The following is a 25,207-nucleotide window of genomic DNA, read 5'->3' as shown; positions in this document are numbered from 1 at the left end:
AAAAAAAAAAAAAAAAAAAAGCACTTCCCAACCCTTTGAGCTGCTCCAAAATGGGGTGAACTTGTTCACGGAAATGGAATTTTCTGTCCCTGGAAGTTTTCAGTCAGTAGCTGACTGCTCATTAATATGTTTCAAAAGGACAAGTATTAATAGGTATTATTAATTGAGCCTAAATTGTTCCTGGCACAGGGATAGGTTTATTTATTTAAACCTTGCAAGGTACAGATGTATCGCCAACCATTTACAAATGAGGTCAAGTGACTTGTCTGTGGTCACACAGTTAATTAGTGGTAGCAAACTTAGCAATTCTTGTCTTTATTTGAGTTTTTGTTTTCCTCTCACAAGGACCTGATGAACTATATACCCTTTCCCTAGAAAAACACTGATAAGAATAATTTCTATACCCCACAAAGGTTTTACAGCTCCTGGAAGCCCTGGGTTAAGAATCCATGATTTAAACTTTAAGCAATAAGATTTGATTTAAAAATTAAAAAAACAACAAACCTTGCCTGGGCTCCACACCTCTAGTTGCCAGTTTATTTGGTCTGGGTAGGGGTTCCAGCATCCGTAATTTTTAAAAGCTCCCTAGGTGTTCCTATTATGAAACAGGGTTGAGAACCACTGGGTTAGTTATGTTGAATGACCTATAAAGTTTATCCCAACTCTTGTAATCTAACACAGTAACATATCACAACAACTAAATATGAGCTTTCTTGCTTAGTAGTTTGGTTTTGTGCCAGTGAATGAGTCACGGGAGCACACGTTCATCCATCACCACATCTACCAAGAGGCCTGCCTATACATATGTAGATTTGGATGATTCACTTGGTTTCTATGGGCTGTTCCCTTTTTTCTTTTTGAGACAGAGTCTTGCTCTTTTGCCCGGGCTAGAGTGCCGTGGCGTCAGCCTAGCTCACAATAACCTCAAACTCATGGGCTCAAGCGATCCTCCTGCCTCAGCCCCCTGAGGAGTGGACTACAGGTGCTCCCCACCACACCCAGCTAATTTTTTTTTTCTACTTTTAGTACAGACAGTGTCTCACTCTTGCTCAGGCTGGTCTCAAAATCCTGACCTCAGGCTATCCTCCTGCCTCGGCCTCCCAGAGTGCTATATTATAGGCATGAGCCACCACACCCGGCCTGTTTCCTTATTTTTAAATTAAATTCCATTCCACCAGTGTCTATTGATCACCTATGATGCACTAGACACTACGAGGAACTGGGATATAGAGACAAGCAACAACTATTCTCTAATATTATAAAAGTCATGATCTAGTGACTGCTCTCTCTTGTGCTTTCCTATTTTAAAATTCACATGATTTTTCACAAAAGAACTCTGTAGCTTGCATACATCTTTGTTGGGAATCCATGTTCTCTCTTGAGATGTTAGAAAATGAAAGTTGGACGTAAGTACTGTATGAGTAAAGATGCAGGCTCAATTGCTGCCAGAAGTTTCTCTTTTACATAAGAGTTTGGGTGTGATCGGTTCGAGGATAATGTGGTATCTCCCCAGTGTCATGGGCCCAAGCACCTCTTACCTGATGACTGTACCATTCTTATTTGATCACTCTACCATCCTCAAATCATGACATCCATTTTTTTATTAAAATGACTGCTCCAGTTTTTGCCAACATATCTGCATTCTGGCCAGGAAGTATTTTTTCTTTACTAAAAATAGAAAAATTAGCCAGGTGTGGTGCCATGTACCTGTAGTCCCAGCTACTTGGGAGGCTGAGGCAGAAGGATCACTTGAGCCCAGGAGTTTGAGGTTGCAGTGAGCTACGATGATGCCATTGCATTCTACCCAGGGCAACAGAGTGAGACTCTGTCTCAAAAAAAAAAAAAAGTGTGTGTGTGTGTGATTGAATAAGTCTTTTAAATTAAGTATACAGTCAGTATTAAATGATGGTGATAGAAAACCTGCAGGGAAAAAAATAAACATCCATAGAATCATTGCCCAGCAGCTGTTTGATAAACACTTTAAACTTGTAGCATTCTTCAACTACAGGCTTTCTGTCCTACCTCTTCCTCTAATTAGCTGTGTGATTTCAGATATGTCACTTGACATTTGCATCTTCATTTATCTTCAAAAGAGAGTAATATGGTCTAACTCTCAGGGTTGTTCACATGACTGAATGAATTCATGGATGTAAAAGTGTTTTGCACACTGGAAAGCACAATACAAATGTATAGTGGGTGGTATCGTTTTAGTTGTTACACATTACACAATGCCTTGTATTGAAGCCCAGCCTTCCACTGACAGCATCTTGAGGTGTTATGGTTCTGGAGCAGTTACCTTGTCCTATTTCCAGACTTCAGGTACAGCCTCGTGCTTCACTGCCTCCACCAAAGTCTTCCAGCTGGGGATGGGTTCCCTGGCTATCTACAGATCCAGAAGGCAGGTCAGGTTACTACCTATGTTTCTTAACTGCCTGTTAAATAAGCATGGAGTTCTTTTGGTTTTTCTTAGTTTTTTAATACTAATATTCATTGGCAGTATTGTCAGCAAAAATGCAGAATTACAAGTTAATCTTCCAAAGCCCACACAGCAAAGGTCCCTGTACCTTCATTGAATTGCAAGTTCATTTCCTACCCTGAGTTTCCCATGTCTTCAATCTTGCTCTTCTTTATCTGTTCATTCATTCATTCATTCATTTATTGAGTCTCTACTATGTTCCAGGCACTGGGTATCAGAGTACAATTCCTTTGTGCAAATTAAATGTAATTGATATACCTGACATTTAGTAGACTTTCAGTAGATAATGTTTTCTCTTTCCGTTCCTCATGTTGCTTAATTTACCTACCTAATGCATCTTTGACTATTGTGAGTGTGTCCAGAGCAGATGGACAATATATACTCAGAACATCTGCAGCATCAACTGTTTTCCAATGGGCACAGCACAGATAAGTGAACTTCATGTTGACTTCATCAGAATGAGTAGAAATTGCAAACATTTTTGTTCTGCTACGCCCAGCTTCTTATGCAGATCACAGGGATAGAGTATCTTCAGTGTTTAACCTTCCTCCCTTCCTTGATCCATCCTTCACCAGTGCGTTTTAGATGTAAAGTTAAATAGGGAAGCATGGGAAATGAGGTAAAATCATCCTAACTTCCTCTTGCCACCTCTCCCACCCTATATTCTGAAAAAACATAATTATCAGAGTGCACCCTTCTTTTGGCAATAATACACCAATCTTTAAGTCTTCTTTTGTTACCATTCTCTTCCCTGACATTTACCTAATTTTCTTCTCTTTTGTAGGCTGTCAGCCAGGTGAAACAGCAAAAATATTCGACGAAAGTCTCTTTCGGGTCACAAGAGATACCGTTAGCACCGCCTCCATCGTACCAGTCAACAGATGCAGACTTCACAGGCTACGGTATGATTCTTTTTTTTTTTTTGAGACAGAGTCTCACTCTCTTGCCTGAGGCGAGTGCCGTGGCCTCAGCCTAGCTCACAGCAATCTCAAACTCCTGGGCTCAAGCAATCCTACTGTCTCAGCCTCCCAAGTAGCTGGGACCACAGGCATGTGCCACCATGCCTGGCTAATTTTTTCTACATATATTTTTAGCCGTCCAATTAATTTCTTTCCATTTTTTGGTAGAGACGGGGTCTCACTCTTGCTCAGGCTGGTCTCGAACTCCTGAGCTCAGAACGATCCGCCCGCCTTGGCCTCCCAGAGTGCTAGGATTACAGGCGTGAGCCACCGCGCCCGGCCTTACGGTATGATTCTTTCCTTGAGCAGAACTGGCTCATGAAACCTTAGAGAAGGAAAGGATCATGATGCCCTAAAAAGAGAACTGGGCCACGAGTCAGATGCCTGACTACATCTCTACTTTCGTAGCTTTGGGGCCTGGACAGGTCACCTCACTTCCTACACCATTATCTTCCTCTCGACCATTGCCATTGCCTGCTGATTATTGAATAGGAAAGTACTAGAACAGAAAAGGCCCTGAGTAAATGCCATTTGAATCTGAGGCTTACAGATTATTCTTCTCTAATCTCTCCAAAAGATTATATTTAGGTCATGAGTAATATCTCATAAGAAGTCATATTGAACCCAATTTTTAGCCCTGCATATGTTGATATAAGCTATTTGAAGACTGTTAATTTTCAGTGTTTAAAGAAATTGGTATTCATGTTCTCTCATTAAATTCCTGGCTTGAATTATGCTGACAGGGGGTTGAAAATAGAAGTTCAAAATGAATAATGGGTGTTTCCACTTTGCTTTTATGCAATATAAATCAGTAAAAAATTGACTCTTTAAAACACCGTGCTCACAGATGGCAAAGCATAACCCTGCATTAATGTAGCAGTCCTGAGACCTTTGTGGTATTTATCTCTTACATATTTTTTCATAAATATTAACTCATAAAAAGTTTAACAAGCAGTTATTATTTTAAAGCACTGAATTTTTACAAAAACACTTGATGAACATGATCAGCAAACTATGGACCATGGGTCAATTCTGGCCCACCAGCTGTTTTTGTATAGTCTATGAGCTAACAATGGTTTTTACATTTTTAAAGGTTGAAAAAAAAATCAAAAGACTATTTCATGAAAATTATATGAAATTCAAATTTGTGTCCATAAATAAAGTTTTATTAAGGCATTCATTTGTTTACCTATTGTCTATGGCTTCTTTTACACTATAATGGTAGAGTTAAGTACTAATAGTTGCACCAGAGACTGATCCATAATCCCCAAAATACGTATATGTGGCCTTTTACCAAGAAAGTTTGCTGACCATGGATGTAGACCAGTTGAGTTTTGGTACTATGTATCACATATTTATACCTAGATAAAAGAATTCATCATCCTATAATTTAATCTGTGGAAATTTTATTCATTTACTCATCTACTTACTGAGCATTTTTTGACAGTTTGGTATGAGGCAGGCTTTGGGCTGGATTCTGTGAGAGAAACGAGTACAAAGACTGACTCAGGACTGGGGTGAGGCCAAGTGGAAGAGGAAAGAAATGCCATCTCTAGCATCTCTTGCTATGTGTTCTCTCTCTCCTCACTCAGGAGACTACACTAGTCATTTTAAAAGCATCCATGAAATCGTACCACTATTGTATGTCATTTTTATTGTAAATTAATGGGAAAAATACTATGAAACACATATGCTGCAAAAAGATCTAGAGACAAATTAGGTTTACAATTTAATATTCTACTTCTAATATGGCACTTTTTATTGTTACTGAGGTTATGTCACTGAATTTCTTGCTCTTAACCCGGAGGCCATTGGATTAATAAATTCCATGTGGACAGGAACAGCAAATCTGTCTGTCCTATGCCAGACTCTGGGCTGAGCACCTCGCACGCACTGTTCAGTTAATTCTCCCAGCAGCCTATCAGATAGTGGTTCCAGGCATTTTTCTGTCGAGAAGTGAGCCCCAGTTTCATCTGTTAATTTCCTGCTTGAGAATTCAAATCCACCTCCGCGCCACTCCAAACCCTGGGCCCTTTTGCACAAAGACTGTGACTATTGCTCAGAACAAAACCCCGCACAGGCTTACCTATGAATCTTTTTGTTTCATACCAGAGACTGGCAAACTTGTTCCCTAAGAACTAGATAGTAAATATTTTAGGCTTGTGAGCCACACAGTCTGTCACCGTCCCTCGCCTTGCCGTTGTAGTGTGCCAGCAGCCACAGAGCTGTGGACTAGATGTAGATGAATCACTGAGTCTGTGTTCCAGTACGGTTTTATTTATGGACACTGAAATTTGGATTTGCTACAATTTTCATATCTTGAAATATTATTTTTCTTTTGATTTTTTTTTCAACCTTTTGAAAATATAAAAACCATTCTTGGCCCTCGATCTCTGCTTTTACATAGGTTTGAAGAACATTGTGGATTTTATCGTGGCTTCTGTGCATTAGCTACAGCTGACCAGCAGATGGGGCCCTTAATCATCAGCCCTTTCCTGAATGAGAATCAATCAATACTCATGACGATCAAACTTCGTTATCAGAACATTCTCTGGAGACTGTGATTTGTATGAGACTATCTTGAAATTATTTAACATTCTGAATGGCTTGATTTTTTTAAAGGGTAAGGTTCAGTTATTTGGAAAATGCATGTATATAGAATTTATGCTGCATAAAAAGGTGTTATTAAACATCTTTTGTTAGCCTATAAACATTTTTTTCTAGCCAGGTGTGGTCACTCACACCTGTAATCCCAGCACTTTGGGAGGCCAAGGCGGGAGGATCACTCGATGCCAGGAGTTTGAGACCAGCCTGGGCAACATAGCAAGACTCTGTGTCTGCAAAAAATTTTTAAAAGATTTTTTCTCTCAATTTTTGGAAAAACTCAGTCTAAAACAATTATTTAAGAAACAAACCTTTATAAAACAGCAATAACTCTTATAAATCTTTTCCCTTATGGGCCCAGCAAATAATTTTTGAGAGTTGTGTTTTTTTACACTCTCTCTCTCTCTCTATATATATATATAGTAATATATATATTTTTGAGGATAAATTTTAGGTAATCGCTATTTTCAAGTATATCATACTTTATTGATTAAATCCTTTATACATCTTAATTCATCTGATATGCTCTAATTAAAAATATTTAAGCACTGTTTCTTAATTAATATTCTATAAGTCAAAATCTTCTGTCATACCAACCTTTATTCTCGTTATAACATAGGCCTTTATGTACCTAATCATTCAATCATCTTAAGTTTTTTCATACAGGTTTTCATGATGTACTTTAAGATTTAAAACTTTCCAAGTATAACAAAAACTGATGGGTTGAGGGTCGGGGGACGTATCATTTTAATCTCAAAAGGGTTGTAGAAATGTCATGTTTCATCCCTGGGTGGATGGGCAGCAATGACCCAACTTTTTCCTTCCGGTGCTTTGCAGGAAAAGAGTGAAATGATAAACACATGCAAGCCCCTACTCCCCGAGTCAGGGAGGGCGCAAGCTGAGCTGCGTCTCCTACTTGCCCGTCATTATGTGTTCAATCCTTTTCCAGGTGGTTTCCAGGCTCCTCTGTCAGTGGACCCTGCCACTTGTCCCATTGTACCTGGCCAGGAAATGATTATAGAAATATCCAAGGGACGTTCAGGGCTTGGTCTCAGCATTGTGGGAGGAAAAGACACACCATTGGTAAGTTTCTAGACTTGAAGTATATCCACCGTCACAGAATTAGTTGTTGAGCCTCACAATGGCCCTATGTCACTTCTTGGCTTTTTCACAGTATAGGAAAAAAACATAATTATAAATAGATGTGCACCTATATTCTAGCTAGCTTTCAACTTTTTCTCAGTGTTTAATTTTCACCAGGATTTTCTCCATCTAGGATATTGAGTATTTTTATAAATGCTTATTAGACCAACAACATCATAGCAGCATTTAGAAGTATTAAAACAGGATTTAAGATGATACCTGGCACTTGGTGACTGTTCTGTAAGTGGGAACTGTTATTATTCTCATCATCATCATTTGTATTTAATGGAATGCTAGATAAAAAACATACATCAACTGTCAAATATATAGCAATTATTCCAGCCCAATAATTTAGAGATTATTTTATTCTAATCATGTTCATGTCCTCGTAATTTTTTTAAATTGGTCTATAATGCTAGTTTTTCCTGGGACGATTGATTTTTGATTATTCAGTACCTTTTGTTTGTCATTAATCAATAGTGCCATTAAAATGTAAAATTTTTCCTGGGTTTTGATTTACTCAAACTGTGATTAACCAATGCATATATATTTGAATAGGTATCACCTGTGTGTTATACAAAGTTAAACTGCTACAAAAGGGAAAAAAGTGAAAAATCTCCCTCCTACCCCTTTGTCCTAGCCCTGCCCTCCACCACTCTCCCCCAAAAACACCAGGGCCTCTCCCCAAAGACAATCACTCTTATTGATGTTTTTAAATGAATATTTTGGTATTTCTTTTGCCCATTTTGTTTAGTAAGGAATAAATTGTATATGCCAAATTTATAGATAAAGCAAATATAATATCATCCATAAAAGTATTTTTTTTTTTCATTTTTGGTAGGATTATAATGTTTTTGTGTTAGTACTGTTGGTGGGTGGGGAGATCCTATTTTACTTTTCGGTAATAACTATTAGTCCCCTAAAGCACTAGGAAACTCAAGAACAGTATACGAGTTATGCTAACAGAAACCTGAGTCATAATGCCTTTTTACGTGTTTGCTGGTTATGGTGCTTCTCTCTCCTTCAGTTCAGCCCAATCTGGAGCGTTCTGCTACTTAGCTCTGTCCTACGGGTGAACCACCTCACTTGAACCTGAGTGTGCTCAGAGGCTGGTGTTTATTAACTAAAGGATTTTGTCTCCTTTGACTTGATTAAAGTATTGTTAAAACTTTTCTCTGGAGTTCAGAATAATTTATGTCCTGAATTCTTCCTTTGCCTATGCAGGCAGAAGCTACGGTGTGTGGCTTCCTGCACACACTGTGATGTTTTTATCAGCTTGGATGGAACTGGGAACACGTGGAGTTAACCATGCTCAGCAGCTAGTTTTAACTCCCAGCCCCTTTTTATGGGTCTTTGCCTCCTTAAGGCCCCAGACTTTTTTTACATTTCTTGTCCGGTTGGAATACTCTCTGTTCAGCTTTTGACATTGAGGAAAAAGGCAGACTCTTCTTAGAGATTTCCCTTCAAGAAATTTGGCCTAGGCTGTATTTTTAATTGTTTTGGGGGGGGTGGTTTTTGTTTTGTTTTGTTTTTTGAGACAAAGTCTCCCTCTGTCTTCCAGGCTAGAGTGCAGTGACGTCATTGTCTCTCACTGCAGCCTCCAACTCCTGGGCTTAAGCCATCCTCCTGCCTCAGCCTCCCGAGTAGCTGGGACTACAGGTGCTCACCACCACACCCGACTAGTTTTTTTTATTTTTTTGTAGAGAAGAGATCTTGCTGTTGCCCAGGCTGGTCTCGAGTTCCTGGGCTCAAGCAATCTTCCTGCCTCAGCCTCCCAAGTGCTAGGATTACAGGTGTGAGGATTACAGGATTACACATCCGACCCGTGTTCCCCCCCACCTGTGTTTTTAATAATGCCTTCCAATTAAAGGTCATCTGGCCTTTTAGCAGTTCAAAGAAACACTTTGGCCAGCCTGCCAGCCATCCAGCTAGCTGCTACCGTACATAGGAGGTCACATACCACCAACATAAGACCAGACCAGACCACTGTTCCTCAAACCTGCATATGCACTCCAGCCTCTCAGGCTCTGCTCCCCTTCCTCCCCTCAAATTGCCCTCTTCCTGCCCTGCTTTTCCTGCTCTCACCAGGCTTCTGGACCTCCTTCAAGCTGCCTCTCCCCATGAAGTCTTCCCTGGCTTCTCTGGCTTCCATGATCTGTCCTCAGCTAAACTCAGAGCTGATGCTCCACCATTCCTCACTATTAACTCTAAGCCATGTTTCCTCTCTACCCTCTGAGAGATTTCTTAGTCTCTCAGAGTCCATATCCTGATCTAGTCACAGAGACGGTAATACCCTGTAGAGTTACTCAGAGGATCAAAGAGAACCTTTGCATGAGGCTTAGCCTCATGCCTCACACTTGGTGAGTGATCACACGTGACATGTACCTTCTCCAAGCCTTTCTACATGTGCAAAACGAGCTTAATAATCCTGACTGATTGGGTTGTGGTGAGGATCAGAGATCTTATAAACAGTAGAAAATTTTATATATGTATAAAAATGTTGGGCAGGTACAGTGGCTCACACCTGTAATCCCAGCACTTTGGGAAGCTGAGGCAGGAAGGATCACTTGAAGCTAGGAGTTTGAGACCAGCCTGGGCAACATAGCAAGACTCCATCTCTACAAAAAATAATTTTTAAAATTGGCCAATATGGTGGCACACACCTGTAATCCCAGCTACTCAGTAGGCTGAGGCAGGAAGATTGCTTGAGCCCAGGAGTATAGATTTCAGTGAGTTACGTTAGCACCACTGCACTCCAACCTAGGTGACAGGGAAAGACTCTGTCTCAGAAAACATCAATAAATAAAATAACATTGTCAAACCAAAGCCATTGGCTTAGTATTCAGAAACTACTGGTTGATCCTGAACATTGGGTAATGTCTCCCTTCCAACGGCCTGTTTCCTCATTTTCCCAAAGAGGTGTTCCTAAATATTAAATAAATCGAATTTGTATAAATAAAGCTATATTTGAAATAAACCTGGGAAATTACATTTTAAGGAAATTCTTTAGTGAATTCTTTCATAAAGAAAAAGTAACCCTCTGATTTATTTTTTGTCCCTGTAGGTTTCTCTATATTGCTTAAAAATAAGGCAGAACGAGATTTCTCATAGGAAATCAGAAACATCTAATCAGCATGTCTGGCCTAGCTGTATGAGTTGTGGTTTTGCTTTTGCTTTTGTTAACATGAGTTTGCTTTGTGTGGGTTGGTTAGAATACCTAGACAAGGTGTGCCTGTGCTGCCCTGGGGCTTTCATATTGCATTCATTTGTGCAGCTCTTGAGGGCTTCCATTAAGCCCCCTCACTTCCTGCAACCGGATGTGAGACTGTTTGCTAAATACTATGCTCTGCTTCTCTTGCCACCACTGAGGCAGCCAAAAAAAAAAAAGTCTTTAAGAGCATCTCGAGGTTCATAATATATGGTTCTGCCTTTTGAGGCTGTAAATCCCATTGTCCTTGGAAGTATAAGCACCACTTTAAAATGAGAGATGGGACACAGCTTTTATTTCCTAACCTCAGGTACCTCATCAAAAGCCGAGAGTTAGACTCATGAGAAATCTGTAGACCTGTCTGTGGTTTTAGTGAGGCCGAACAGCAGGGGGATGGAAAGTGCTTTAACAAATAAAGCTATTGTTTACCACAATGAAGATCTTTCATTTTTCCTTTTTTTTCCCTTCCAAATTTGGACAAGGAAGATGCAACCTAATTGGCACTCTAGGTCACATTATCCAACAAAGTCTTGGGATTGCATCCAGCCAGCAGGAAGGCAGCAAACAAAGATGAGAGCATATGAAAGGAAACTCTGGGAAATGTTGAGACTCACTCTCGAAAGTGCCTTTGTACGTTTGGCTCAGTGGTGCATCCTTACTTCAGCTCTGGCATAGGAAAACAGTACATTCTGAGTTCTGGTGACCCTCCTTAAGCCTCTGCTCCAACTCTCCCAATTAGGATTTTTGTGTCTTCTTTGTTGTATGTCCAACAGATATTTTTGCTGTCTTCAGAGGAATTAAGTCTCTGGGACTTGGTCTTGACACCACTTCAGTTCTCTCTGCTATAAATAGTTTCTCTCCAGCCAAGACAGATGGTTTCTGAGATCACAGAGGAAGATCTGACTTAGCATCCCATTCTATTTGCAGCCGGTCATTTAAACCGACCTTTTAAAATGCCAAGATAATGATGAGGGTGAGCCTCTTGGGAAGGTTTACAAGCACACCTGGACCCAATCCTCAGTCACAGACTTCTGCCTCCGCTGTTTTAATCCTGTGATGTTGCTCCCAGGTCTGTCTGTGGGGAATGAGGCACTTCTGTGATAGGTTGCACATGTTTGCTCAAAGGCTGCCCTTTGCTTAGTGCTGAAGATACAAAATTGAGTGAGAGAACCTGTCCTCAAAGAGCTCACACATTTGTTCAAGTTCATCCTACTGACTTTAATGTTTATGGTCCAATATAGGGGATCAACCAATGAAGAACCACAATCGGGACTATTAAAATAGGGGCTTCCTCTGGAAAGTAGAAAGAAGCACTTTCTAGATTTAATTAATATAAGCTATTTGTTATATGTTTCTTATAAGGCAGGAAGCCAGATAAGGCACATTGGATAGCAGAGGTGGTATTTTAATTTGTATTTTTTATTTCCTTCTGTCAATCTGACCTTTCATCCTCCCTCCTGTGTTCTTGCTCATGCTCTCTCTCGCTCTCTCCCCCTCCTCCCCTCCTCCCTGTTGGGGTGTTAATTTGTATGAAATCCTGAAGCTCAGAGGATGCCACCTAATCTGCCAAATGAAAGACCAAAGGCTCTTTCCTCTTCTGATGCTTGCCTCCTGTTCCTTAAACTGCTACTCCCTGAAAACCTCAACATCCCCTTCTCAGAAATTTTTGCTAGCTGATTAGGAGTTTTACTGCCAGTGTCCTCAGAAAAAGTAAAATACAGCTCTCCAGACTCATTCATTGGGGTTATTTTGTTATCAGCCTTAGGAATTATAGAAAATAAAAAGAAAAACTTGAGAAATCTTTTATCTTAGAGTATTGGCAGACTTGAACTGTTTTGGGGATTGAACAAAAATGAAATAGAGAAAGAATAAGAGTCTCCAGGACACTCTCTCTATACATTTTTCTACCATTACCAGAGGCTCCCAGACTAGACAGTTCTTTCTAACCTAAAAGGTAGTGTAGCAGAGTAATGATGCTGATTCTTTGGCTTTGGAATCTCAGCTCTTTAACTCTGGGATGCTGGACAAGTAACTTCACCTTTCCAGTTAAATCTGCTTCATCATTTGTACAACTGTGGTGATGACAAAAATCTACCTCTTAAGATTGTTGTATGTAGTAATTAAGGCAATGAATACAAAGAACTTTGCCAGGTGCCTATCTTTACTGAGTGCAGCTACTGTTCATTTTTAATAAATGTTTATGTTAAAGGAGATCCTTAACTTTCTTCATCTGCGTGTCTCTGGTATATTACCTGCACACTGAAACATGACTTTGTTCCTAGACAACTGGATATTCATTTTTCAGCATCAAACTTTTAAAAAGTGATTGACAGGCCGGGCGCGGTAGCTCACGCCTGTAATCCTAGCACTCTGGGAGGCCAAGGCAGGTGGATTGTTTGAGCTCAGGAGTTCGAAACCAGCCTTAGCAAGAGCGAGACCCCGTCTCTGCTAAAAATGGAAAGAAATTAATCGGACAACTAAAAATATATAGAAAAAATTAGCCGGGCATGGTGGCGCATGCCTGTAGTCCCAGCTACTCGGGAGGCTGAGGCAGGAGGATTGCTTGAGCCCAGGAGTTTGAGGTTGCTGTGAGCTAGGCTGACGCCATGGCACTCTAGCCCAGGCAACACAGTGAGACTCTGTCTCAAAAAAAAAAAAAAAAATAGTGATTGACGTGCTGTTCTTAATATGTAATTAAAATGTATCATCTCATTTAATTCTTACAACAGCCCTGTAGGAGAGGCAATAGTGTTATCCCCATCTACAGATCAGGAAATGGAGACATAAGTTAGGTAACTTCTCCAAGGACGTAATAGTAGCAATTGCTCCCGTTGGGGTTTAAGTGGTGTGTCTCCAAAGCCACCCTATTTGGCCTTTTTTTCTGGTGCTACCGCTATGCATCTTCTGTAAAAAGGAGATCCTCTCCCTTCTTCTGTAAAAGGGAATTATCCATCTCATCCACCAGAGCCCGAGCTCCATTTTATTTCGTGTCTTTAATACCCCCATTTAGTACCTTGCACTTAAAAATGCGACTCCCTCAGGCCTCACTGCACCTCTCTGAATTCCAACCATGTGGCCTCCTTCACTTCCTCTAATGAGTCTTGTTCCCACCCAATGCAATGCTTTTCCCTGTGCTGTGTATCTATCTGGAACACTTCTCTGATCAGTATTAACTGTAGCTAGAGTATCCTATTTATTTCTGGGCATGAATATGTGGTTGATAAGAACAATATTGATACCTGTGAAATCATAACCTAGGAAAAAAAGAAAAAAATGTTGAAGCCACATCATTTGAGAAAGAATTGAACAGACTGGAAAAGGAAAGATCAGAAAGGACGATCATGACTTTCTGCAAACATCAAAGGTTAACCTTCTTGTAGATGAAGGTTAAGAATGGTTCAGGTACTCCCAAGGGGCTCAGTGAAAAACGGATTTCACATTTTTATAATGAAGTACTTTCTAAACATTGGCTGACCACAAGTGGAATGAACTGCTGGGAGATAGTGAGCACCCCTATCTTGAGATTTTTTTTTTTTTTTTTTTTGAGACAGAGTCTCACTGTGTTGCCCGGGCTAGAGTGCTGTGGCGTCATCCTAGCTCACAGAAACCTCAAACTCCTGGGCTCAAACGATCCTCCTGCCTCAGCCTCCCGAGTAGCTGGGACTACAGGCATGCGCCACCATGCCCGGCTAATTTTTTTATATATATTTTTAGTTGTCCAATTAATTTCTTTCTAATTTTAGTAGAGACGGGGTCTCGCTCTTGCTCAGGCTGGCCTCGAACTCCTGAGCTCAAACAATCCGCCCGCCTCGGCCTCCCAGAGAGCTAGGATTACAGGCGTGAGCCACCGCACCCAGCCTATCTCGAGATATTTTGGCAAAGTCCAAGCAGACACTCTCTAAGGATAGTATTGTTATTAAGCTTTATTTTTAATCAAAGAGGAGTATTTACATTTAAATTCTCTTTTTCAAGATGACATTCATAAATTTCTTAGAACTTCAAAGTCTTAAGTTGTTTAAACTAAGGAATAAGGCCTAAGTGTTGGTTTTGGTTTTGTTTTGTTTTATAGAAACTAGTGATTGTTATCACTTTTGGAAAGGAAAGTTTGTAAATATAAGCCCTAGTACCTATACTTGTACTGTTCTTCTTGGCCTGGAGGCAAAATTCAGATGTTCTTAATAATAAAAAGGCCTGGGAATGTCAGAGTTAGAGTCTTGTTGTTTCTCTCCACATTTCAAATCTGCATTGTTTCACCACTTGATTTAGTACCAGTTTAATTCAGATTAGCCACGTGTGGTGGTGCACGCCTGTAGTCCAAGCTACTCGGGAGGTGAGGCAGGAGGGTCACTTGAGCCCAGGAGTTGGAGGCTGCAGTGAGCTATGATGACACTACTGCACTCTAGCCCAAGCAACAGAGAGACACCCTGTCTCACAAAAAGAAAAAAAAAATTTAATTCAACAGTTCTGTAGGGCAGGTATATTAGCAGGAAGTATCAAGGAGAAGTACTCTCGCATTTGGATACTGTGTAGCAAAGTTCATCCATCTAGAAATTGAAGTGAAGAATACCTGTCCTTTAGCTATAACCATATGTCAAGTTCTGAAGTGACTTCCTTTAACCCCTCATCATGTTGCATGCTATCATCTACTTATTACTGCTTTTGACAATTTAAATGTAGGACTGAAGCAATTTAAACCACTGAATATTTTTAAAGTAAGCAGAAGAGAAAGCTATTTTATATTTGATTAAGTGTTTTATTTTGCTGTTCCCCTACCCATGAACTTTGTACAGTCTGTTTCATGAGAAGTGTGGTTTGCTTTGGCGTGAGATCCCCCAAAGCCAAACTCCTTTTATCGTTATTGCTTAAGTCATATATTTTTACACAAAACATCTTATTACCTTAGTTTTATTTTAAAATCAAAGCAGAGTTTGCAAAAAGTCTGTGAATCACACTGAAAGAATGTTAATGAATATACCTCTGAATTTCCAGATTTGGACGTTTCTGGTCTTAAAGAATATGACTGTAAGCAAAAATATTATGCAAGCTGAGTAAAATTTAAACAAATAAGAACCAAATGGAACTATAGGGACATACAAAATGTAATGCAAATATTATACCATTTCCTTAAAATAAATCTATATTTCAGTATGAAAAATTATTCATATTGATAAATATCAACTTTTTGTTAAATCAGACTTCGCAACAAGGGAACTCCATTTTAAATAAATATAAAACAGTTTCTTTTTTGAACTTAAAAAGAGAAAGCTTTTTACAGTCTTGAAATGCAAAACATTTTCATATATTCACAGCAATTCTTATGCTAGCTGTTTTATTGCTGTGATTTTTATTTCATATATTAGTTACCTGTAAATAGTGTGCAAGAGTTTGCAATTCCTGAGTTTGAGTTTTAGGATTGTTTGCATAGTCATTAAAACACATACACACACACACACACACTTGCAGAGATTGGTGTTATTTCTTTAGTGTAACTGAGCATTTAATCCTTACTTTTATGTCAAAAAAGCCACTATTGTCTATTGCTGATGTAATGTTCATTTATGTTTTCTATAGTTTATTACCTGAGAATGTTTCAGTATTTCACAATAATAGGTACTGAACATTATGATCCATTTTCTTCTTCCTTGAGGAGTTTTGTAGGTGTATATTAGAATATATAGACTATCTCTTTCTTCCTTTTTGTAACAGTGTTTTATAGGGATTAATTGAAGTCTTATTATGTTCTTAGATTCTCGGAAAATCTGTATGGTAGACTGTAATTTGTTAGTGAGCAGAGTAGAATATCCATTTTTTATAGCACCCTCTTGAAGTGAAAGAATATCCATATTTTAAAAACTGATTTCTCAGGTTAAACACATCTTGTCAAGGGAAAAAAAAAAACCTATGATTTCAAGTATGGTAGATAAGTTCCTTTGATCTTTGCTGACTTCCCATGTGCAGCTATAGTCCCTCAGACTTTCTGAGCAGAAACAATTATCTGTTCAACCCTGAAGCTGGCAAGTGAAACAACATCAATTTGACAAATACTGTATTTCTTCTAAAGTAATAATCTTTTATTGTGATCCATGGTGGGAAAGCAGTATATTAAATGTATACTCGAGTGTAAGACTCATAAATTATAAAATTGTTAAAGTGAGAAAATTCATCTTACAGTAGAGAAAGTATAGTATTTGACTATATTCTGCCTCAGGTCCTATATGCTCTTATGAGATACTGAAATTAAGCATCCTCTTAATCTTTTGCTTCTCATGAATCAATAAAGTGATACCAAATACTCTTTGCATCAAAGAAGAGAAAATTTCTTGGTTTGAAGGTAGGAAAAATTGGCAACTTTGCAACTTGTCTTAAATCATCTCTGCATTCATTTTTTTTTTTTTTTGAGACAGGGTCTTGCTCTGTTACCCGGATCCTCGCTTACAACAACCTCTAATTCCTGGGCTCAAGCGATCCTCCTGCCTCAGCCTCCCGAGTAGCTGGGACTACAGGAATGTGCCACCATGCCCAGCTAATTTTTTTATATATATATATTTTTAGTTGTCCAGATAATTTCTTTCTATTTTTTAGTAGAGACAGGGTCTCGCTCTTGCTCAGACTAGTCTTGAACTCCTGACTTTGAGCGATCCTCCCGCCTCGGCCTCCCAGAATGCTAGGATTACAGGCGTGAGCCACTGCGCCCGGCCTCATCTCTGCATTTTATCTTTGTAATTGGTTCAAAAAATATAGATTCACAAAATGCATTGAGATACAAGCATAACAATACATGCCACAGCATAGGAAAAATACATTTTAAGTTTCCCATCCTTGGGTTAATCAACCCACTGCTCCATTGTAGCAAGGACACTAGAGAGCTGCTCTGTCGTCATGAATCCTGTCATCTCTATTATAGATAGCATTTGTCTGCATTTCTGTCTTTATCAGCTTTCACGTTAGGCTTCCCAGTTTTGTTGTAGTAAAATATCACCAGGGAAAGACAACAGCAGGAGGTATGGTCAATTCTCATTATATGTGGAAGTTGTGTTCTATAAAATCGAGGCAAACACTGAGTTAGTGAAGACCGAACCATTGCTTCTAGGGAAAATACAAAGGTAGGTTCCTCAGCCTCTGGTCACATTTTCAACAACTGATCAATATATAACCTTGTTTTATATCTGTTTCTGTTTAAAAACACCTTGTCTAATATATATTGTTGATTTATTACCATTGAACTCATGGTCAACAGCACTGTAACTCATGCCTGAATGAAGCTTATCTAACATAAAATGTTTTCTCTATAAAGCACATCATAGTCTTCTTTCACTTAGGAGCACTAGACAGCACTTCAGCACTATGCTTGGGGGCCATTGTAAACAGCAAAATCACAAACAAAAAGCACAAAGATGCAAAAAATGTGACACTAAATAGACCACAAAAAGGGTACTTGTTTGAGGTGTGAGAGCTGAAAGCAAAATGTCACCTTGTTCAACCTCAACTAGGACCGAGAGAATCAGAGGGCTCAAATGTTTCACACCACTCTGCTCACGTCTGAGAATGGTGATGAAAGTGCTGATGGCATTGATTTAGGGGTTACAGGTAAATTTTGGCAAGTAGGCAAATTCACAAATGTGGAATCCATGATCAATGAAGATTGAACTTACCTAAAACAGAAAAATCAAAATGTTTGGGACCAGGACTCCTACAGTTTGGCTTAGAGATTGTTGGCATTCAAACAGTACTTGGGCTTAGTCCTGAGCAATCCATACTTGAGAAAAATAACCTCAAATAATCTTGTAGCATAATCTTTCCTGAAAAGAAACAATCAGTTATGTTTTGGGATCACTATAATAACAGGAAAATTGGAAATGAGAAAATGGACAAAGACTAATGTCATTCATCCTTAGAGTCATGAATTTTGACCACTCTGACATAGATGTATTCCTCCCTTTATGTACTAGACCTGTGCCCCTTAAAACTTAGCTGTCTATGTATTAGGAACCCCCATTAGCAATTATTTGACACCTACTATTTGGCTGACACTTAGAGTTTCATCCTCAAACTCTAAAAGGTAGGATTTATTAGTTGCATTTTATAGAGGCAGAAACACTGGTTCCAAGAGCTTAAATAACTTAATGGAAGTATCATAAAGCTACGATAAGTGGCAGAACTAAAATCTGAACTCAGGTTTATCTGCCATAGTCAGTATTCATCCCACCATACCTTGCTGCCTTCCACTGTCTACAAGCTGGAAAATTCCTCGGGCAATCTTGGTGGAGTCTGTGGTGGATTAAAATTGACCATAAATTTTATGCAGCTTTTTCTGGATTTATTGAATCCAATCTGGCCTATTGATTTGCTTTGACCAATTGTGGTGAAAGGGGCATTGTGTGACTTCTACTCTTTGGCCACAAGAGGTCTTTCAGCTTTAGCTCTTGCCCTCCTGAAACACCCACCCTGTGAACAAGCCTGGAATGGCCTCTTGGAGAATAAGACACTATGTGGAGAGACCACATGGAGGGAGAGATGCCCCAGATGTGAAAGTAAGGCCATCCAGGACACAACCAGTCCCAGCCAATTTGACTGCAAACTCACATGAGAACCAAAGTGATGCAACGTAAAGCAGGAGAACTCCTCAGCTGAGCCCATCCCAAATTGCCTACCCACAGAATTATGAACAAGTAAATATCTGTTGCTTAAAGCCACTAAGTTCTGCAACAAAAGATAACTAATAAACAGTCTGACTCCAGCCCCCATATATTTTTGTTCTCTAGACCTATAGGAGTTAGGATTCTTCTGGCTTACCCTTTGGAAGGGGGTCTTATTCCTAGGTAGGGCCTAAACACCTGTGTAAAACAATGACTTTTTCTGCTCTACTTTGCCCAATATTTGGATTCAAGAGACCTAGAATTTTAGAGCTGGAATGCCTTTAGAAGTCATGTGGTTCAACTCTGTAGTTTACTCCTGATGTTAAGGGTCAAGAACAAAGTGAGCCTGTTGGTTACCTGCAGAGCTATCAAAAAATGTAACTCCTCTGACCCCCTAGTCCTGAGTCTTTTCTTTCACACACTACTGTATATTTTCTTTCAAATCACATTCTAATTGAACTATGATATGGAAGCTTTGTTTTTTAAAAAAAAAATTGGTCACAGAGGATTTGGGATGGAAAAGAATCATGTTCTAAGACATCCATCCTTTCATTTATATAAATGCAGTTTGGAGCCTATCAAGGTTGCTCAAGTGAGATTTACTTTAACAGTTTTAACCTAACACTTTCTGTTTTAACTCTGTAACTGCAATAGACATCACAAATCAGTAACTTAATCCATACCCATGTGTTTTTCAGTGTAGGTTTGGATATAGTTTTGGTCTACATAGCACTGGACTGAGGATTTTACCACCACCACCATTTTATCACCCCTCATTGGTTTAGCTTTCCTGCTGAGAAAATAGTGAACTGTGTAGAAGACATGGCTGTCTTTATGATTTCTGAACAGGGATAGCCATAGAGGAGAACTCTATTAAATGGGGTTGAAAAGTAGCATCCCTTCTCCAAGGCCACAGATCTGAACCATAGTTTCATTCAAAGGAAAAAACGCCCATTTTATTATATACAATATCTTTAATATTTGTTTTGGTCTTCATGGGTTTTTCTTGTTAGAAGGGATTTTTCCCTTAAAGCAGAGTAATAACACATAATGCCCTTTTTGGGTCACTGGTAAATATGTTTTCCACCTAAATGTGAAATTTAATGTGAAACTTTTCTATAGTTAAAATGTCCCTTAGGATTTTTTTGTGGGGAGTACAGGTAGGGACTTTTATGACTATGGCAAAGATTGGGTTTAATTCCAGAGTGATAAAATTAAGTAAAACATGCCTGCAAGCAGTATAATTAAGGCATATATGCATAGTTCTTTATAATAGTATCTACATATAATTATTTGTCAAAATTTTATATAAAAATGCTTGTTAAAACAATCTACTGAATATCTAGAAATGTAAATTTTCACTTTACTAAAATAGTTCACCCATAAAAGGGTACTACTTATTGATATCCTTCAGCCCACAGGAGATCTTTAGTTAATTTTTCTAACACATGGCTTCTTTAAGGATTATGGGTCTATTGTGACAATAAAATTGCCTTTTGCTGAATGATTGGTGTGTTTATGAGTTACTTTATCTACTTGTTGGCAGCTTGAACAATAAAGAAAATGGTGATTGATGGGCCAAAGTGCCTGATGACTGTGACCCTATCTGAGAATATACTATTGCAGGTTGTGAAATTCTTTTCTAGCAATTCAGAGTTTAAATCCCCTTGGAGGGATCTGAGATTTTTGTGGGACTCAGTGACAATTAAGTTCCCTTACTTGGCTCCTTTAAATTGCCCTCTGAGCTAAACTAAATTCTCTGGAAATTCAGATGGATTTACATCCATTTGTGATAGGTATTTTGGTTGTGTGTCACTAATAATTTATCCTCATAAACTTGATGTCTTAGTCCATTTTTTGCTGCTATAACAGAATGCCTGAGACTGGGTGATTTGTAAAGAAATGAAATGTATTTAGCTCACAACTCTGGAGGCTGGGAAGTCCAAGAGCATGGAACCAGCATCTGGTGAGGGCCTTCGTGCTACATCATCCCATGGCAGAAAGCTTAAGGGCAAGTGAGCACAAGAGACCGAGAGGGAACAGGGCCAGACTTCTTCCTTGTATCAGGATCCCACTCCCGAGATAATGGCATTAATCCATTCATGAGGGCAGAGCCCGCATGACCTAATCACCTTTTAAAGGTCCTACCTCTTAACACCATCACAATGGCAATTAAATTTCAACTTTACCTTTGGAGGGGACATTCAAACTCCAGCACTTGGTTGAGTCGGGGTAAGATTACAACATAACAACCCTTCCAGCCTCCCCTTTCTGAGTCATTTTGATCCCATTTTCTAACTCCAGACAATTTCTTGATGATCATTTAGTGAACATCTATTGAGTACCTACTTCATACAAAGTACCTACCGGGATACAAAGATGAGTTGGAAGCAGCCCCTGTCCTGAAGGGTTCCATCAAGGATGGGAAATGGTATGGGACATAAATCCATGAACATGCGATGGTGATACTGTGATAAGTTCAATAATACTAGGAGGTGTAGTGGTGACCCACAAAAAGGAATAATCAACTTTACCGGGGGGGGAGAGTCAGAGAAGATTTCATAGAAGAGGTGTCACTTGGATGGCTCAAGTGGAATTTTATGAAACAAAGGAGGTAGCAGATAAAGAGGGTGTAATCTTCAAATACTTGGAGCCCTTCATACTTCCCATATAGGTATATGGAATATCTCTGTAAAAATACACAAGAAACTTTAAACTGTTTGTTTCTAAATAGGGAAGGGTTAGATGGTTGCAAGACTGGTGCTAGAGGGAAACTTTTCAGTGTTTGATATTTTGAATTTAGCACCCAAATACTTTTAGGAATGGAGACATGAAGACAGAAGTCCTTAAACAAGATAATGAATTTTCTAGCCAGCTGCTTCTTCCTGGTTGTCGTTTTTTTTTATTTATTGTTATCTCTAATTGTGGAATAAAGAGGGTTTTCCTCAGTTAAAGGCATTTCAGGAAGACTGGTGAGGAAGAAGTTTTTAAGCAGAAGACTCTTCCCACTTTGCTGAAATCTTGCCTGACCCTTCTGATGAAGAAAAAAGCCACTCTTTGAAAGATTCTCCACTCACTGATTTAATTTTTTGCTAGCTCTAGCGTTAGCAAGTCAAATGAGTGATTTAAAGTGTCCAGCCGGGTACAGTGGCTCATGCCTGTAATCCCAGCACTTTGGGAGGCTGAAGCAGGAGGATCGTTTGAGGCCAGGAGTTCAAGTCCAACCTGGGCTACACAGAGAGACCCTGTCTCTATAAAAAATTTTTGAAAAATTAGCTGGGCGTGATGGCACACTCCTGCAGTCCGTTGAGCCCAGGAGTTTGAGGGTACAGTGAGCTATAATTGTGCTACTACATTCCAGCCTGGATGACAGAGTTAGATCCTGTCTCTAAAAATTAAAAAAAAAAAAAAAAATGAAGCCATCCTCAAGGAACTTATCAGTCTTGTCTCAGGCAGTAAGAAAACAGGTCATCTTACTTAAATGTCTGTTGTCCCAGTGAAAATCACACAACTCCCAGGAGGAAATTAGTTTTTGACTCTATGTCGGTCTCGATCATCTGTATATGATCCTCAGGTCTGTGCCATTAATTAATAGAAATTAATCTTTCTTGGGCTGAACAAGTTTTTATTTTGAACATCAATTCATCACTTGTATCTATTATAATGTTTCATACCCTCTCCTGTAGGAAAAAAAAAAACAATAATGTAGGTGCACAGAAACAGAACTGACGAGCTAAAAGGAGGAAAGACACAGAGTAGCAAATGGAATTAAGAGAGGGGCTCTGTGCTGGGGCGGGGAGGGGCCCACGCATCACGCTTTATGTAGTGCAGACCCCTGGTCACGCACCAGCACTAGCTGGTGAGAGCCGTAGATCATCACCTCACCTCATTAAGTCAAAGGCTTCGATTTCCGCTTCCACAAGTTGCCTTTCTGTTCACTCTCCATAAAATGATCAACCCTTGCCCTTAGGGTTTCTGCTGAGGAGTTGAGGTGACAATATTTCAACAGAATTGATGCCATATGGAAAACCCCAAGTTAGCTTTTGTACAAGTGCGAAACAAAATATTCAGAACAGATGAGAAGCTTGCGCTCATGGTGGGAGCACAGGCTTTGGTGTTCGACAGTCCGGGGTTGGAATTTCATCTCCTAATTAGAAGTTGCAGAGACCTGGTCAAGTCTGAACCCTGACGAGCTTCCATCTCCTCCGCTGTAAATGAGACGAATAACACTGAACTTGCTTAGTTGTTATGAGGATTAAATGACACAGATGGAAAGTGTGTAGCATCTATAGCACGTAGATGTTAAATGAGAACAGACGTGTTATTAAAAATATCATTTATCACTCCCTTACTGCATGCTGGCACTGTCCAGAAAGCCTTATCGGTAGATGATATTGTTAAAACCATCTAAAAAGCGGAGGCCTGGAGAGATTAATAGTCCTCCCACAGCCAGCAGTAGCAGAGCCAAGATTTGAACAGAGGAGGTCTGACTGCAGATGCTTAGCTCAAAACCATTTGCCTCTACAGCCTCTCCCAAGAAAGCCAGCCACCCACCCACAGGGTGGTTGATTAATAGACTGCTCTGGAAGAGATGAGCGTTAGAAACTGTTGGTATTGGTAGGCTGGAGTCACTGAGGCGTTCTTGGGTGGAGGAATGCTGTTTACACGTGCAGAGATAGGGAGGGAGGGCTGGTGGGGGGAGAAGGCACTCAGAGCTGCTGTTGCTTGAATAGCTCAAAAGCAGGGACATTTAGGGTATCCAATGAGGAGAAAAGAATCATGTGCCTAATCAACTCCAAACATTTTATTGAAAATAACAAAGGTCAATCTTTCATTCATGACTTATTATTTCATCTACTCACAAAATAGATGCCTAAAATATCTCAGCCCAATATGTTTTTGACTGTTCTGTCTGTGTGCAAGTTTTAAAAAATAAACCCATTTTTCTTTTCTATTCAACCAGCCCACATTTCTGACTTAGCTCTTGGTCCCCACCTCTCACCTCTCACACCCCCTGTAAATGCACCTGCCCAGAACCACATCTTCATAGAACACAAGGGCACAGGGTAAGAAATGTGGCCTTTTCCTATTCACAGGTCCCAGTGTCTCATGTTTTCTTGTATTTTCACTCATAACTTTTAGAGAAATGACAGCCATAGTCAAGCAAAAGGAAAGAAACAAGTTTTTCAAACTGAAAGAATTATGGACCAAAAAATGGATGGTCGGCAGTGAGTTGAGCATTAGAAACTATTAACATATTTTTCCTTTATGTATGATAGCTCATTGAGCACCAGGAAGTATCTAAGGGTTTTGGATTTAGACCATTTTTATGGAAAAAAAAATCCATGGAGTCTTTTTCTTCCTTTTGAGTATGAATGAACAGAAATTTTCCATTTGACTTTTGTAATGTTCCAAGATCAAAGAAGTTCACACTGAAAGTGAAGCTCTGTAAAAACCACACATAATCTGGGTTTAATGTGTGATTCTGCCAATCCAGTGAAGATAGGGTGTTTGGGCACCAGGCTTTGCAAACCAACATTGTTACACGGGAGTTACCATGAGTCTGCATTAGTTTCTTCCTGCACTACCTTAATACAAACGACCCTTGGTGGGATTTTAGTAGTGTTACAGGGATCACAGCAAGCCACTGACCCAGCAAGTTTCCTCCAAATCATTCCCCTGCAATAGTTCAGAGAAACAAATGCTTGGCAATGTAAATGCTCCCTGGGTCTGGAAATTTCATAAGTCATAGTTAGAGAATGGTCTAAAATCTGGTGCAGAATCCAAAGAGTAAATTGTCTGGATCAAGGAATCTTTCCTGGCTCTTGGGGGTTTCCTCTCTAATTGCTATAATGAAGAATGTTTCCAGAACTGTCTAGTGATAAAATGAAAATACTGTATTTAGTATTATAAAGGTATTTGGAATCCAGATGGGTTATCTAGTTATAGACCTCTCATTTTCTTTTGTTGTTTCTCTACTCCAGATATATACAGGAACCTTTTTTTTTTCCCTATTCTTTTTTTAAAGTAAGCCTAGCACTAGGAGATAAGCAGTAGTCCCAGCTCCCAGGCTGAGGTGGGAGGATTGCTTGAACCTAGGAGTTCGAGGGCAGCCTGGGCAACATAGCGAGAGCCCATCTCTTAAAAAGAAAAGAAAAGAAAGTAGGTTTGGTTTGGATTT

At 39.5% G+C, this 25,207-nt stretch overlaps 1 protein-coding gene across 1 annotated transcript in view; it reads left to right on the top strand.

Annotated features, from left to right (window-relative positions):
* Positions 1-25,207, top strand: part of INADL (InaD-like (Drosophila)) — a 339,614-nt gene that overhangs the window by 273,887 nt on the left and 40,520 nt on the right. Inside the window, exons 28-29 of the mRNA XM_012639332.1 lie at positions 3,261-3,378; positions 6,989-7,122. Of these exons, the coding sequence (XP_012494786.1) occupies positions 3,261-3,378; positions 6,989-7,122 (252 nt within the window). The remainder of the gene's footprint in view (positions 1-3,260; positions 3,379-6,988; positions 7,123-25,207) is intronic.

The sequence above is a fragment of the Propithecus coquereli genome, unplaced genomic scaffold (genome assembly GCF_000956105.1).
Source record: "Propithecus coquereli isolate 6110/MARCELLA unplaced genomic scaffold, Pcoq_1.0 Scaffold14, whole genome shotgun sequence".
NCBI classification, from domain to species: Eukaryota; Metazoa; Chordata; class Mammalia; order Primates; family Indriidae; genus Propithecus; species Propithecus coquereli.
Note: the sequence above shows the minus strand (reverse complement) of the source record. Positions and strands in the feature narration are given on the sequence as shown.